Source organism: Danio rerio, chromosome 20 (genome assembly GCF_052040795.2).
Source record: "Danio rerio strain M-AB ecotype USA chromosome 20, GRCz13ab, whole genome shotgun sequence".
NCBI lineage: Eukaryota > Metazoa > Chordata > Actinopteri > Cypriniformes > Danionidae > Danio > Danio rerio.
The window spans coordinates 46,057,354-46,073,883 of record NC_141040.1 but is presented as its reverse complement, the minus strand read 5'-3'; the positions used below and the strand labels follow the sequence as shown (position 1 = coordinate 46,073,883).

Below are 16,530 nucleotides of genomic sequence, written 5' to 3'. Positions count from 1 at the left end.
ATTAATCGATTAGAGTGTGATGTAATTGTATTTATTTATTTGTAATAATTATGAACAATAAAAAGTCATTTGTATAATGATCAGAAGTATATAAACTTGGTTGTAACCACACACTCCCAGCAATAAAAGATATGATGGGATTGTTGCAGCATCCTTTCAATACGAACACTTTTTTGTGCTTAAAGTGATGTAGTTCACCCAAAAACTAAATAAATCTATCATTTGCTCATCCTTCACTTGAGTTTCTTTCTTCTGTTGGACACAAATAAAGATATTTTGATGAAAGCAGGAAACCTGTAACCATTGACTTCCATAGTATTTGATTTTCCTGCTATGGAAGTCAATGGAAACAGATTTTCAGCTTCCTTCAAAATATCTTCTTTTGTGTACAGCATAATAAAGAAATGCAAACAGTCATGGAAAGTCAAGGGTACGTAAATACTAAGTAAATTTTTATTTTTGAGTGAACTATCCCTTTAAAGGGTGCATATCAGTTCCTAGAGGATCTGTGATGAACCTTAAAGGTACGTTAAAGGTACATATTAGTATTTAAAACTTATAAAAACATACCTATTTGTAAATGTACCTTCATTTCTGATACTGTAATGAAAAGTTTTATAAAAATGTCCCAATTAGAATTTTGACAATGTGTCAATCCAATCCTCTAGTCTAAAAGCCTCCGATACGACTCAGAGATGATGTAATGTTGAGTTTGGGTGGCTTCGTGTTCTTTGGTGGCACATTCAGAGGCATTAAATCAATAACGCTTCATTATTGATAAGGCCAGCGATGCATTTGCAGGAAGTTTCAGATCCATTAAAGGCTCATCTTACCTCCAGCCTCCCTAAACCGCAGTCGTTCTCCTCTGAAACCAACACCGAAGCTGAACAGCCCTTGACCCTCTTCAACACAAGGACACACGTCACTAACTCAGTCAACAGTCTCACAACTCCTTCATGACGAAATACATGATTATTAAAGATACGTTAACACATGCATGAACACTATAACAAGTGGTTAAACATTACAAATACCACAGAGAACATAGACTAACACAAGCGGGGCTCTAGACTTTGACTTAATTGTATTTTTTTTCTGCCAGTGTCACTAGATTATGTTAGAGGTTAAACTGGTGAAGTGACGAGCCATCAATTTTTGTTGCACTTGAGATATTTAACAAAACAGGTTTTAATAGAACTGTACTCTGGTAAAATATGATTTGGAGTTTGAAACATTGGCCTGTAGATGTTCTGAATAGTTTATAACTGTCATTTTATGTGTTTTGATGGATGAATGATGTTAACTGTTATTTGTTTGTTAGTGAAATCCATGAGAACTGTTTACTAATCTTGGTAAGGACGCTTTTGGAAAAGAGATGTTTAATTTCAATGTGCTTTTCCTGGTAAAATAAAGGTTATATTAATAGTAAATTATTCCGACAAAAATAAACAAAGAAGGTGTTTACCAGCTATTAAATGCTAATCCAAAAATGAAAATTTGCTGTGAATTTAATCACTCTCAGGTCATCAAATTTTTTTTTTATTACTAGAACATTTAAGATTTTTAGCTAAAACTGTGAGGCTTGATGCGTTACAAAAATTAAAATCACCAGCACTTAAAAAAAACCCATACAATCAAGACTACAAAATAAATACCCTGCTTCTGTTGATACCAACCCAGGTTCATTATGGATATGTACTCCTGCATACATTTTCGGAGAGCATGAAATACATCCCAGAAGGTACGTTTTTTGTGTGTGTGTGTGTGTGTGTGTGTGTGTGCTAATCCACGAGAGGCTGCTGTGTATGCTTTTTTTATATCTCAAATTTTTCTCACGATTGCCATTCGTACCTGCTGTTCTCTCATAAATCCACCAGAGGTTGCTGTCGATTGACTGACTGACCAACCCACCCACCCACCCACCTCCTTCCCTAAACCCAACCAACAGTAGCTATGCTTCCATCCAAAAACGCGAATTTACTTTACGAGCAAAACTTGATTAGCGAATTAAAGACGTGTGAATAAAGCAGCGTTTCTATCCAACGAGTTAAAGCCAACAAAATAGTCACTTCCTGATTAATTAACGCCAAATATCAACAGTACAAACGGCATTTACTGAGGTTGGAGAAGCTGCGTGATCCTTTTCTTCATTTACTAAATGAAGGCACGCAGTGAACGCGCGGTGGAAGGAGTGCAACGCGGAGCAGACGCTCTTGAAAGTTCTGGAGGTCATTAATAATGACACTAATACTGAAATGGTAAAAGATGATAACGGATAAGATGATAATGGATTAAGATAACCAAAACCAAAATAACATTTCAAATGCTTTACAATGTGCTCAGCCTGCTGGTATGTTCAATCGCAAACATTTTTATCATTATATGATCTCTTATAACAAAATCACGACTTCAAATGAGCAATTCCACTATTCGTCCCAAGTCTGCCTAAGTGCATGGCGAGCTAATGGGCAAACTGGTAACAGCAGAAAAGCCTTCCACATTGAGGCACGTGGTCAGCTGGTAAGCGCAAAAAGGAACAGAAGCTGTCAGCAGAGTCATATCACCCCATAGCGTTCATGTTAAAGACGAAATACAGCCATTTGTATATCTGGCTACATAAATTGCACTCTTCAGAAATTTTTTTTACAGAGGTACATATTCACAGTGAGCCTGTGTTGCATGATACACGATACATTTATTTATGAAAAGTATATAAATAAATAAATTGGACTGTGTAAACATTATTTATCATATTTAAACCTTTGTTACTATAAACAAGGTGCTCAGGCTATAATGTTCAGTTAGTGTTGCTTCTGTATGTTGCAATGAAAAATCTCATTGCCATTTGCTATTGATCAGCATTTTATTAATCATCAAAGTTCACAGAAAATCAGCTAATACTTTAGTTTAAATCACAATTCACGGTATTAACAAATTATCATTAACTAACACTACTAGCTTTATAAATTACTAATCAGCAGTTGATTCAAATTAGGTAAAGTAGAAGTTTAGGTTTTGGTTAGGATTAGGGATGCAGATTATGATCATGCTTTATAACTACTAATGAGCAATTAATATCTTAATAATAGGCAGGTAATAAGTCAGTAGTAAATAGCATGAATTGTGACCTAAAGTCTTACTGAAAATCTTACCGTTGATGAAGAAAAAAAGGCATCTTGGAGGCCTGCAGATAAGTAAATAAACATCAGATTTTCACGTTTGACTGAACTATCCCTTTAAAGCAGATCAAACAAACAATCAAGTAATGTAGAAGTTTCTTCATCCATGATTTTGACCTTGAGGACAGCAGCAGATCCAATTTGATCCTATTAATCCCCCAAGGCTGTACCTTCATCCCTAAACTCCCAGCAGAGTCAAATCAGTCTCCATGAAGACACACAACATCTCTTCACCATGGTATCATTCTCAGGTCCCCAGTGGTGAACTGTTCAAGCATGAAAACATCTATTACAGCATCCGCAACAGATATTAAAGAATATGTTTTGATGGGTATTTGATTTTACAACAAAAAGGCAATTTTTCCTGGCCAAATACAAATATTGCTGAATAAAAAATATCACTGGAACACTTTGAAAAAATTATGTTGCCTTCAATTTTCTAGTTGAATCAAATTAACTTTTCTAGTCATCTCAACCCACATCAATTAAACGGATTTAAAATATTGTCTGCATCTGAAATCGCTTGCTTACGTACTATCATAGGATGAAAGTATGCAATTTTGGATGCAGCCATTCTATAACTTACCGTTTTTTTTGTGGAGACCTGATTGACTTATTAAAATAAGTTAAAGCAACATAAAAATATAGTTGTCTTGACTTTGTCATACAATTTTTTGCAGTGAAGGTGATTAAATGCCTATTATTAGGTTGGGAGTTGTAATCGGTCTGATAACCTGGAAGGATACTATAGACTATTGAATATTCGACAGTGTTCAGTTGAAACACAGATCTTAAAGGAATATTTCACTTAAAATGTTTTATTCTGTCATCACTTACCTTCCATTCATTCGTTCCAAACCTTTATGAGTTTTCTTTCTTCTGTCGAAAACAAAAGAAGATACTTTGCAAAATGCAGTAAATGGTTAAAGGTTTTCAGCATTCTTCAAAATATCTTCTTTTGTGCTTGACAGAATGAAGAAACTCATAAAGGTTTGAAAGCAATTGAGTGTATGTGCATTTTCATTTTTGGGCTGAACTATTTAATTTTTAAGTAATTCCGAAAGCACAAAAGTAGAATAAAGAAAGCTAGGATAACGGAAAAAGTGACATTTGACCTACAGTAGTTTAATCAGTGCATCCTGGCTTAATCTGTTGCTGATCCAGGATGAGAATGTGCCGCTACGCCAAGCCTGGTGTAGATATTTGGTATAAGTGTAGATTTGCTGCATTCTCAAACAGACCACAAAGTCAATCACATAATTAATGATGCAAATATGGATAAAACCTGATGTTAACCAGTCAGTTATGTTGAAAAATAATCCACTCTCGTCCACTGATCTAGTAACTTCCAATACTTTTCTGCAGAGACTTAACAGAAACATATGAGGTGGAAAAAAAAAAAACAAGTCCAACATTGGCTCATTCTGAAAACGCAGCCCTATATAATTTTTTTGCTGAAGAACAGTTCCAGAAAGCAGGTAAGACAAAAACCAAAGCCAAAAAATAAAATAAACAAGTAAATAACAGGTTGAGAACGTGTTAAAATCTGAAAACGTAGTAAAAATCAGGGGCCTTTTATTTTTCTTGATCTATGTTCTAAACACTGTTGGTTGGGTTTAGGGAAGTGTGTGGCTGGTTAATCGGTGCTGTTTAAAACACTATCAGTTGGGTTTTGAAAAGGGGTGGGAGGTGGGGCGGTGAATCAGCCGGTTGGTCAGTCAGTCTACAGCGGCCTCTGGTGGACTTACGCAAGAAGAGCAGGCGTGAATGGTACACAGTGGCCTCTGGTGGATTTGCGAAAACAAAAACTGCCTCCTGACGTATTTGGGGCTCTCCAGAAATATATATAGAACTACATTTTCAGAATAAGTGTGGGTTGCATAAGTCGGAGCGTTCTCTCTTGCTCTGAGTGCACTTATCATACATCTGCTTAATCTCTCTTATAGATCTCCCACATAAGGAAATATGAAACTGCCATACATGAACAAACACAATTACTGCTAACCTCATATTTAATTCTATGGTTTAAAAATATATGTAAAAGGCGAAGAACAGGGAGTGACTGTAAAACATTACATTTTAGCATTTACAACAAATAACAAATTTATCTTAGCATTTCTGTTGCAAAGAAAACATCTCTGCAGTAATTGAATCTAGCTTCATTTAGCCTGTTTTCATCTTCACTGAGGCCCTGTTTACACCAGTACGTTTTATTTTTAAAACGCATACGTTTTACTACAGTTTTGCCATCCGTCAACAAAACGAAGCTTGTTGAAAATGCTGAAGAGGCTGTATTCGTGTTAAAATGCTGCTGCTCCATCTCAATGTGGATGAGGAAAAACGGAAGCAGGGCTGCATCTGATTGGGTTTTTTTCCTTAATATAAGGTAGCCTACACAGTTCAGTCTTGCATCCTCTCCTTGTAAGTTCAGACTTCGCAAGATTGATATGGAAAAACAAACTGCCGAGGACACGTCTGGTAAATCTTCAAAGGGAACAGTGTACTCTATAACCTCATTCACATCACCCTGGCTACGTTTCTTAACAATAAAATGAAAACATGATTTAAGGAACTTAACAGACACCAAAAATGTTGAGGCGTCATGTAGCTACATATTTATATGATCGTTATCTTCACTGCATGCATATTTATAACAAAATAGAGCCTACACCATCACTGCCTCTTTTAATTTTCATTGAAAATACGAAACATACCCTCTCTTTTGCTGAACATCAGTTTTAATAATCAATATTGGCCATTATAAAAGTATAACCTACAAGAAAAAAATGCAAGCAATCAGTCATGTGCAGAATCATTGTACGATTACATTAACTAATTTATTAACTTATCTTTGTGCACAGCCAAAACACGTTACCTGAGAACAAGTAAAAGATTCAAAAGACCAAAGTGGGGGAATATGTCGTTAGAGACGAGATAAATTAAACATCACACCTAACAAATATAGTGAGATTAGATCCAGCGGTAGATCCTTGATGAGCAGTGACGTACACAGTTCTCATCGCTGCAGTGCATGCCAGAGTGTGTGTGTGTGTGTGTGTGGTCACGTGATGTGCGTTTTCAGCGGTATAGTGGACGGAAAGTTGTTTAGAAACGCCAGTGTGGATCGTTTTCATTCTAAAACACTGTTGTAAAACTAAAACGTATTGGTGTAAACGGGTTCAGCCAGGGCAGCGTGAAAATACCAGCTCAATCTCTTATTTTGCTTTAGTGCAGTACTCCTCACGAATTGACGACTGTTTAAAATTTGTGCAAATCAAAAAAGTTTTTTTTTTTTTTTTAATGACGATTATATTAAAGAATAAACATTTCGATTTAACCACATTAAAACAAATGGAGATATTCAAATTTGTAAAAACAAACAACTGAAACCAGAAATAAAAACATAACTGAAATTTACTGAAACAAAAGAAAAAGTGCACATAGCTTCTTTACACTGCCATTATTGTGACGTCAGATCTCATCTGATATATGTGACATATTGTTTTGCGGTAATTAAAACATCACGTTTTCAAAAACAAACAAACAAACAAAAAAACAAACATTAAAAATAGAAATATAATGCTATCGCACAACAACCACATCTCGCTTTACCAATTCCAGACATCATCAAAATCTTCATCATCTAAGACAGACGAGCTGAACAGTGAAAACCCTTTAATGAGTCCAGCAGATCCTCCAGAGCCCAGTTCAAAACACCTCCTCTTCCTTCCAGCGGTTTCTCCATCATCCTCCTGCCTGTCAGAGATCTCTCTCCTCATACTCATATGTGTCATGTTTTCCTGTTTTTCAGAACCTGTTGCCACAACATTAACACCGCCATTTGCGGCCACCGGTGGAGTCTGCACTGTTTTATGTCCAGCCTGCTCCTCAGATGAGCCCGTAAAGGAAAACCTGGAAAGTTTGGCCAGAGTCGAGCTGGCGACTTTAGCCTTTGGGTGGTCCGTCTTTAGTGGCTTTTTATTAGAGCCGTCGTCGTTCTCACCTGGAGAAAGAGCGTTCAGTCTCGACAGCAGCTGTTGGGGATGTTCTTTATCCTCAAACATCTGTTTCTGAGCTGAACTGTCATCATTCAAGAGCTGTGAGGAAACATCTTTGGGTGTATTATACATTTCCATTCGGAGAGTTTTATCAGCTCTACTGCCCTCAGCTGGAGGACATAAGATTGACTCATTTTTCTTGACGTCCTGTTTTTTAGGAGCTTCAGGCTTCATTGAATCTCTTACTGATTCTATAGGTGTCAAGTTTGTATTCTGAGTTTCCATTCGGAGAATTTTATGAGCTCTACTGCCCTCTGCTGGAGGACGTAAGCTTGACTCGTTTTTTTTAACACCCTGTTTTTTAGTAGCTTCAAGCTTCATTGCATCCTTTATAGATTCTATACAAGTCTTGTTTTTACTGTGGGTTTCCATTCGGAGAGTTTTATTAGCTCTACCGCCCTCTGCTGGAGGATGTGAGTCTGTCTCAATCTTCCTCTTCTTCTGTTTTTCAGGAGCACTTGTGCTTGTGCTTGCATTAGCGTGACTCATTTTCTCTCTGGGCTTGAAAGTGAAGTTTGTGAATTTGCCGTGTAGATCCTCTCCACTCTCCTGGTTAGTGTCTGCCATGTTTTTACGTTTGGAGTTTTTCATGGGTGTACTATGAGAGAAGATGTCCTCCAAATCGTCGTCTTTGCTCAGCAGGAGGGTCTCTTTCATCTCTTTCAGTCGTTTGCCTCTGAGCTTTTTGGAGACTGTTTCCTGTACAGCTTCTTCCACAGATACATCTGCGCTTTTCGCCCACACCGAAGCCTGCTGCTGTTGGTTTTTGCTCGTCATATCTGGTGGTGTGATGGCGTTCTGTGTTGAGGTAATGACTGGTGTTGGAGGATTGTTGGAGGTGATGTTGGATGAGCTGGATAAGGAGTGGAACCAGTTCAGGCCGAGTTCTTGGTTACTGTGATTTGTACTGGTTGTGTTTTCATTTCTGTGTTCACTATGTGATTGAGGACTTTTAGGGGATCCTGGTCTACCATTCTGCAGCCTGGAGAGATATATTAAAGCTTTAATTGAGTAAGAGAACTTGTGATCAATTTAGATGCATTTTTGATTAAATAAAAGTAAATGTTGATTGACTGGATTATAGGAAGGATTCTATAATATAAACAATAAAATTTTAAACATAATAAATACAGAAAGTTTAATGAGTAGATTTCTGATTAATTTAGATGTGTTTTGTATTACATTTTCTAAGTGGTATTAAAGCTTGTACAAAAACAGAACTAAATATTAATTGATATCATGAAAATTACCAGACTATATATACACATTTAATTCAAATTTAAAATATTTTTAGAAATGTTATCAGAGTATTTCTGATCAACAGTTCTGTCTGGTTTTCGAATCTGATTAGCTGATAACCACAAGATATTAAAAGTAATATCAGCACTCATACAGCCTCTTCACCCTTGTCTATTACTTCACCCACACGAGTGGCAAGCAGAGGACACTCCACAGTTTGACAAATATTACAGCTGTTGGGCAACATATTTTACTTTTGAGGCTTTTTTTTAGGTAAGAATGTAGTTAGATTGCAACTATGCAGTTTATTTATGACAATAGTGCTATTTTAAAATATTTATAAGTTGAGAGTTCGGCGGCCATCAGGTTGCCATACTGAGCAGAGCAAAGACGGTTGATGTTCCGCCACAAGACGGCGACAGAGAACAGCATTTTTTTTAGTATAAATTTTAAACAACAGCAGAACATATTATTACAGAACAGGTGAGGGACATTATAAGTCTATCTCTCTCGTTTGTATGTTGTAGTGCTGTATTTATAACAGTAATCTGGTAGTGTTTGCTAGGCTCTGGCTTTTTCGGCTAAATCACCTGTTTTGTCATCACTTTAGACATTATGCTAGAGAATAATTCAAAAACTAGCTCTAAAGTGACGTTGTGTTTTTAAGCAACAGTTTCTGCTGTTTTGACCGCCAGTTGCAGATGTGTATGAATTGTAGCAGTGCGATGTGGATTTATATATCATCACTGAGGGGACACTAAGGCACTCGGCCTGCCGCCTTGAGTCAACACATGCCTCCCACCAGTGCCGATATACAGCCATATTGCACTGCTACTTGTGTGATATTGGTCATGCATATTTTCTAAGCGTTTTTAAAGCTTAAAAAATAGAATTATAGTAAATATCGATTGACATAATTACAATTTACAGATTTTATTAGATTATGTAACTTAAAAAATAAAAAGTTTTATCAAATTTATCAAACCACAAAGTGGTTTTAAGGCTTTTACAAAAATAGAGCTAAATATTGATCGATAGGATTACAAATAACAGACTGTTAAGGATTATAAAAATTAAATTCTAACGGTAAATTTAATAAATATGGAAAATGCTAATTAAATGATTTAATAATATAATATACAAACACACATTAATGAAACGTCTTTAAAAAATATAAGTTTATAGATATTTATATAATATTTCATATCATATGTAAAACATTTACCATTTAAACAAAACGAATTAAATAAAAACTTTAATAAACAGCATGCTTAATATTTTGAGAAAGCCATGCTAATGTCTTCGATTCTCTTATGACTAAAAATGCCTTGTCACTTTTGAAAAATGTAATTCATCCTTACTGAATACAACACAAACAATTATAATAAGTTTAATTTGTTTTAGCTAAATAAAAATAATTTCAAAACAACAGCGTTTATGTCTTATTCAAAAACATCACAAACAAACAGTACTATGTAAATGACCATTTTGCTTTACCCTGAGAGTCTCTGTAGTTCCCTCTGTAGGAGATCAGAGAGTCCCAGCCTCTCCAGTACAATCTCACACTGTGTTTTATACTGTTCACAGGGCTCATCAGGAAAAGAGGTGTGCAGAGCATTCACATTTCCCAGCAGAGCGCCTCCCTGTGGCCAACACAAACAAATGCTCATCAAAAGAGTAATATTACTTTAGGTTATTGGAGTAATGTCAGTGAATTTAATGTACATAATAATAGCAGTACCTGCATGGAGCACTCCATTACAGACACTACCACAACAGCATCCTCTACTGTTACAGTCTCTCTAAACATCAGCCTAGCATGAGCTGAAACATAAACACACACACTGACAGTCAAGTCAATCATGCAAAGGCTTTTAGCAAAAAACTACATAGGACTACATTGCAGAAATACAGTAATGCTTGCCTGAAAAATCATAGCCTGGTTTTGGCATGCTCCTGGAATGACTTTTCATTTTGTTAACATGTTTGAAACTGATTTAGTACTACTTTACCATGTTTAAGCAGATTTTTAGCATGTTGTAGCACATATTGTAATACTTTAGCATGTTAATGCCATGGGTGGTGGGTAATGGTGCGCAACGTATCTGAAAAGTGGTGGTGGCGTGTGCGCGCGACGTAACTGAAGAGCAATAGGGGCGTGTTATCAGCTCTACTTTGATGTTTTAACACATGATGTTAGCATGAATTAGCATGTTGTTAGCATGTTTTCTAGTACAGACATCCCAAGTTGGAGATGATTTGCGGATAATTTGCAGGAGAGTGGGTGCTTGTAGAGCTGTGGGGTGTATCTGAAGAGCGGTAGGGGCGTGTGCGCGCAATGTATCTGAATGACGGTGGGGGCGTGTGCGTTCGATGTACCTGAACAGGCAGTGGGGCTTGCGCGCGACCTACCTGAAGAGCTGATAGGAATGCGGTGGAGAGAGGTGTGCGCCGTATTTAAAGGATAATTTAAGAATTTCTGGGAGATTATCATTCGTTTGCGGGCATCCGGTAGTCTCTATGCATTTGCGGGAGACTCCCGGAACTTCCGGTAGACTTGGGATGTCTGCTAGTATTTCATAAATGACTAGCATTAACATGTTTCTAGTATTAATTAGCATGTGCTTCCATCAATTCACATTAGCTAGATTGCTAACATATTTCTAATAACTTTGTAAACATTAATTAACATGTTGTTAGCATTATTCTGCTATAACTTTTTTAAAAATCACATACATTTTAGCATGTTGTTTACCACATTGCAACAATTAACATGTTGCTAACATGTTCACACAGGTCTGCACAATCTTAACATGAATCAGTATAATTTTTTTAAGTACTTAACATTGGTAACATGAATAGATTGAACTGGTTGCAATTTAACATGGTAGCATATTGTTAGCATAAATAACTATGTTGCTGGTATTAATAAGCATTTTGTAGACATTTATTGCATATCGCATAAATATACAATTTGATAACGTTAATTAGCTTGTTGCTAGCATGCTTCTAACATGATTAATTGTTAATGTTGCACTGTTGTAAGCACTGGACTAGTTACTATGCTTGTTTAAGCAGAATATTACAATGTTTGTTGCATGTTGTAGCACATATTGTCACTATGTTTTACAATTTTGCAGCTAGCATGCTTTAGCATGTTAAAAACATAGTACAGGCCTTTGTTAGCTACATTAATAGCATTTTTGCTAAACAGTAAAATAGTTAACATATTTTAGAGTGCTGTTAGCATGTTTTAGAAAAAAACTAACATATTAGCATGTTACTAGCACATTTCTAGTGTGTATATCATGTTGTTTAAATTAATTAAATTAATTAATTAATTGTTTCTAGGATGAATTAACAGGTTGACTATTATGTTTTATGACACCACTAGTATAAACTTAGATGTTTTAAAACGTTACACATGTTGTTAGCATGTCAACAGCATGTTTTCTAACATTCATATAAACGTGTTGTTAGCATTATCCTGTTATAAACTTTATCACATACATTTAACATGTTGCATATATTGACACAGGTCTGAACAATCTTAACATAAATCAGTGTGTTAGCCAAGTATGGTGCTGGTATTTCTGTCATTCATTGCATATTGTTAGCATGAATTTACAATTTGCACACAATAATAAGCTTGTTGCTAGCATGCTTCTAACATGATTGATTGTTAACATGTTGCACTGATGTAAGCACTAGACTAGTTACTAGGCTTTTTTGCTAGTGATCAATAGATAGATGGTCAGATAATGGTTATAGATTTTAATCTCCCATAAAAAAACAACAACATAAGTCTAATCAGTTGAAAAAAAATATAGCATAAACATTCAAATAAGCCTCATAAACAATGCTGTGGTGGCTGTCACTTTTAAGCTCCAAATTTTGTCTCAGAAGATGAATAAACTTAAATAGTAGATTAATTTAGTCATAAATCAGAGCTAATGAGATCAGTTGTTATGCTAGGTGCTAACATCTTACCCTCAGCGAGGCGGCTGAGACTCTCCAGCATGCGTATGGTTGTTCGGGCAGCGTTTCGACTGTCACTCTGTCTCTGCAGCTGATAGTAGCGGCTCAGGATAGTGTTTGCTTCCGGTGTTATACGAGGCTTAAGAGTCTTGATGAGGCAGAAATAGGCCCTCATCTTCTCCATGCTCCATAAACACAAAGACTCGCTCGGCGCTCCTGAGGGGAAAAAACACGAGAGAAGAGAGTTAGAGAGAAATGCTAAGATGAATATTTTATAAATGTGCAACAAATGGCAATGCTTCACCATGAACTTCTAGTGAGTATCAAAGAGAATCTCAGGCAAATGAGAGGCGATTCAGGACTCAAAGGGGCAGGTTTTCCTTCCAGAGTGGCAGTGCTTGGGAAAATAATGAATATTGAAAATGCAACAAATCCCATGATGGAGAAGTAGGCATAGATAATGAATGGAACGTATGATTCAATAACACTTTAATGATTCACAAAATGGTAAAACAGTACAGTTAATATATACTATAAAATATAATTATTTAAATGAGAATTAAAACAAACAAAAATATAATGACATAGAAATAAGTATAAATATTATAAAATAAGATAATTTATTGTGCAAAGACATACTTCTAAGATAAAAATGTATATATTCTAAATGCATGTTAAATATAACCTACAAAATGTTTACCATTATACATTTTATAAATCTATAAAATTACTTCATAAAGGATTTTTAGTTTTACATATAAATTATTAATTTTTGATAAAATATAACAACAATTTAAAACGTAATAAAAGATTTTATTTAAATATTGTTATTCATATAGGATACATAAATCTGAAAAATAAAATAATAAATATAATTATAAAATACATATAATAATATAATATGATATAATATATGATACAATTTAATATGATATGATATAATATAATATAAAATAATATCATAAAATATTTATTGCTGTCAAAATAAGTGGTTAACACATGCGATTAAATCTAAATAATTAACGCGTTAAAAAAAATCCGCAATTAACGCAGTTGCAGTTTTTTTATTTCCTGTTGTGGCCGTGGTGAGTTCAACATGGAAAGAAATATGGATAAGACCAAGGAAGCACTTTTTTATGGCAAGTTTCAGTATAAATAATTAATGAGCTATCAAAGTCAGCGCATTCCTCTGCCTTTCAGCACGCGCCCTCCAATGTTTCATTAAGTTGGACGTGTTTCCCGATTTAACGTTTTGTAACGTTTTGTAGTTTTAAAGTTTTGTAAAGCATGTGCTTCACGTTGTTGTGTCAGAATCCTTGTGAAATACAGCCATACTTTAGAACGCTTAGTTTAAACAAATTTTAGGAACGTGATCATGCGTGTTGAATCTAAAGGGAGTCGCTCCAGCTGCGCTGTCCTGCACGCGGTGTGTGCGCGGTTTGGTGTGACACAGCACCTATCAATGTGCCATTGATATATCGCTTGATGCTTCCTTGTCGCAGCACCAGCGTCCACAAAAATAGCCACCGAAATTCATATGCTGATTCAGTAATCCTGCTTGTTCTCACTCTCAGCTCACATCATTCAAAACAAAAGATCCACATTGTCCCCCAATAATGTCAACCGACTGGACTGTCTTAGCAACTGTCTGAATGTAAAGAAGGACTAAGCAAAATTGTTTTGTAATTGCTTTATAATTAATGTTCTCAACTCACACCAATACAACTTTTCAATGAGTACAATTGTTTGTATTCAATACTTTATTATTATTATTATTATATTTTTCCATTTTTGCAATGCCTATATTTTGGCATTTTTTTTGCAGTCCACTTAGAATCTAACTTGGAAATCAATGCTTTCTTTATTGGTATTGATTGTTTTGAAATTCAAATAGCATTAACATTCTTGTGTTTTTATTTCTGTAATAAATATGGCTGTCAAGCCAGGATCTTGATGGTTTATTGTGGGTATGTTGTTTACATGAAGAAATCTGTGTTACAAGTTAAACAAAAATTTTAATAATGAATTATATTTTAAATTTAAATAGTTTTTGTCTTGTGTTTACATTAATTGTACATTTGAATAGCCAAAATTACAAGTTTCAGTCTTTTTAATGTACACTGCAATTAACCATGCAGTGTAAATGCAGCCTAAAAAAAACAAAAGACTCTTCTCTGGGACGAACCTTTATTCTGCAGGATGAAGGAGGAGATGATTTTGTCCCAGTCTGGGTTTTTTGTATCCAGCAGAACCAGGACGAGGTCGAAGCGGCTCAGCAGGGGGCTGGCGAGAGCCACGTTCACAGACACAGACACATTAGGGTCATACTGGCCCTTTGGGTTAGTAGCCGCTAGGATGGTGGTTCTTGTGTCTAATTTGCACACCATTCTAAAAATGTAAAAGAGGGATATTTAATGATGCTTTCATGCTTCTGGTTAATAAAAAAATGGTAAAGAATTATCCAGTCATATATTACTCAGGCACATAGTAAGACTGGGCAAAGAAAAATGTCTTCTTTTTTCCCCAAATAATTTAAGTGGTCAAAAAGTTACTCAAACACTATAGATTAATTTCTTTTTTATATTCTGTACATTCTACCCAGCACAAAAGCTAGAAAATCAGGGACAGTGCTGTAGGGCTGGCTGATATTTAATGTTCGTTGCCAGAGATTTGTATTTCTAAAGAGATTCAGAGATTTGTATATAGTTTATCTGTAAACTAATCTGTGCAGCAGAGAAAACATTAAAATAGCATTAGAGCAGCAACAAAATATGGATGAACATAAAGAAAAAGTGGAGCAAGTTGGATGTGTCATTAAAATAACATGAGGCATCTTTCTTCTTTCTGTGGCACAAACCTCAGCATGCTTAATTCCCTCAGTTTTGTGGCTTATTGCAACCAGAGCGGTCAAACACACACTTATGTTTCAAAATGTTGTGTATTGCTGCTCTAGTCCAGTGTTTCTCAACCACGTTCCTGGAGGACCACCAGCTCTGCACATTTACCATGCCTAATCAAAATCAAATGGAATGGGGAAATCTTCTAATCTGATAGCATGTGGGGTTATGAGCTCCAGCACTCACCCGGCTTTGGCCACGCTGATAGTCTGCTGCTCCATGGCCTCATGGATGCTGGTGCGGTCGTGCTCTTTGATGCTGTTGAACTCATCAATGCAGCACAGGCCTCCATCAGACAGAACCAGAGCTCCAGCCTCCAGATGCCACTCTCCAGAGTCCTTCACAGCCGCCACCGTCAAACCTGAGTCACATTTCATAATCACACGACAGCAATAAATGCCCAATGCATGGCACAAACTGATGCATTTTTCAAAAACAGTATGTGTACACAGCAATTTAAAAAAGTGTGCAACAATCCTGAAATTTATGAGCAGTGGATGAGACAATAGACCCTTTCACACAGTGATACCGGTAAATTTCTGGAAAAATTCCGGAACGACTTTACCGGTATATTCAAAAAAGCGCTGTTCACACAGGCGAGGACGTTACGGAAATTTTCCGGAAAAGAGCATTCACTCATCCATTCCAAAATACCGGTAAATTCTGACATCATTCACCAAAAATGAGCTTTAAACGGCTGCGCTTGTATTTGTAAACATTTTACTACATTACCTCTGGATGATCAATATTGTGAACAACTTTCGCAGGATCACTTTCGCAAGTCGAGATGTTCATAATATGTGCGTGTGCAGGCGCTCATAGGCGCACACAAAGCTTGAAGGTAAACAAACAACGGCTTATCATAAGCATCTCATCGATGATTATTTACACAGTTGGCATTAAGAAGAACATATAAACGTGATCTGACTAACTTCTAGCAGCTAAATGTGTCTGGAAAAATATTCAAAGGCTTTTATCCTCACAAACCGCGCGGACGTAAATGCGTCTGACTGTTGTGATTGGCTAAAGCAGACGTCTCACGTCAGCACGTTCTAGACGTGCACGCGCTTATTACGGTAATCTTCCTTCTGCATTCACACAGCGCAGCATTCCGGCAAATTGCCGGTAATGTTACAACTTCTTTTTCCGGAAAATAGCCAGAACGAATTTACCGGTATT

At 36.1% G+C, this 16,530-nt stretch overlaps 1 protein-coding gene across 3 annotated transcripts in view; it reads right to left on the bottom strand.

The window, feature by feature from the left end:
• Positions 1–6,397: 6,397 nt before the first annotated feature.
• mcm9 (minichromosome maintenance 9 homologous recombination repair factor) overlaps positions 6,398–16,530 on the bottom strand; it is a 38,026-nt gene continuing 27,893 nt past the window's right edge. Inside the window, 6 exon segments of one of the 3 annotated variants that reach the window (NM_001346160.1) lie at positions 6,398–8,219; positions 9,974–10,119; positions 10,218–10,300; positions 12,467–12,670; positions 14,640–14,842; positions 15,538–15,712. In NM_001346160.1, the coding sequence (NP_001333089.1) occupies positions 6,788–8,219; positions 9,974–10,119; positions 10,218–10,300; positions 12,467–12,670; positions 14,640–14,842; positions 15,538–15,712 (2,243 nt within the window). In that variant the 3' untranslated portion in view covers positions 6,398–6,787. 3 annotated transcript variants of the gene reach the window in all.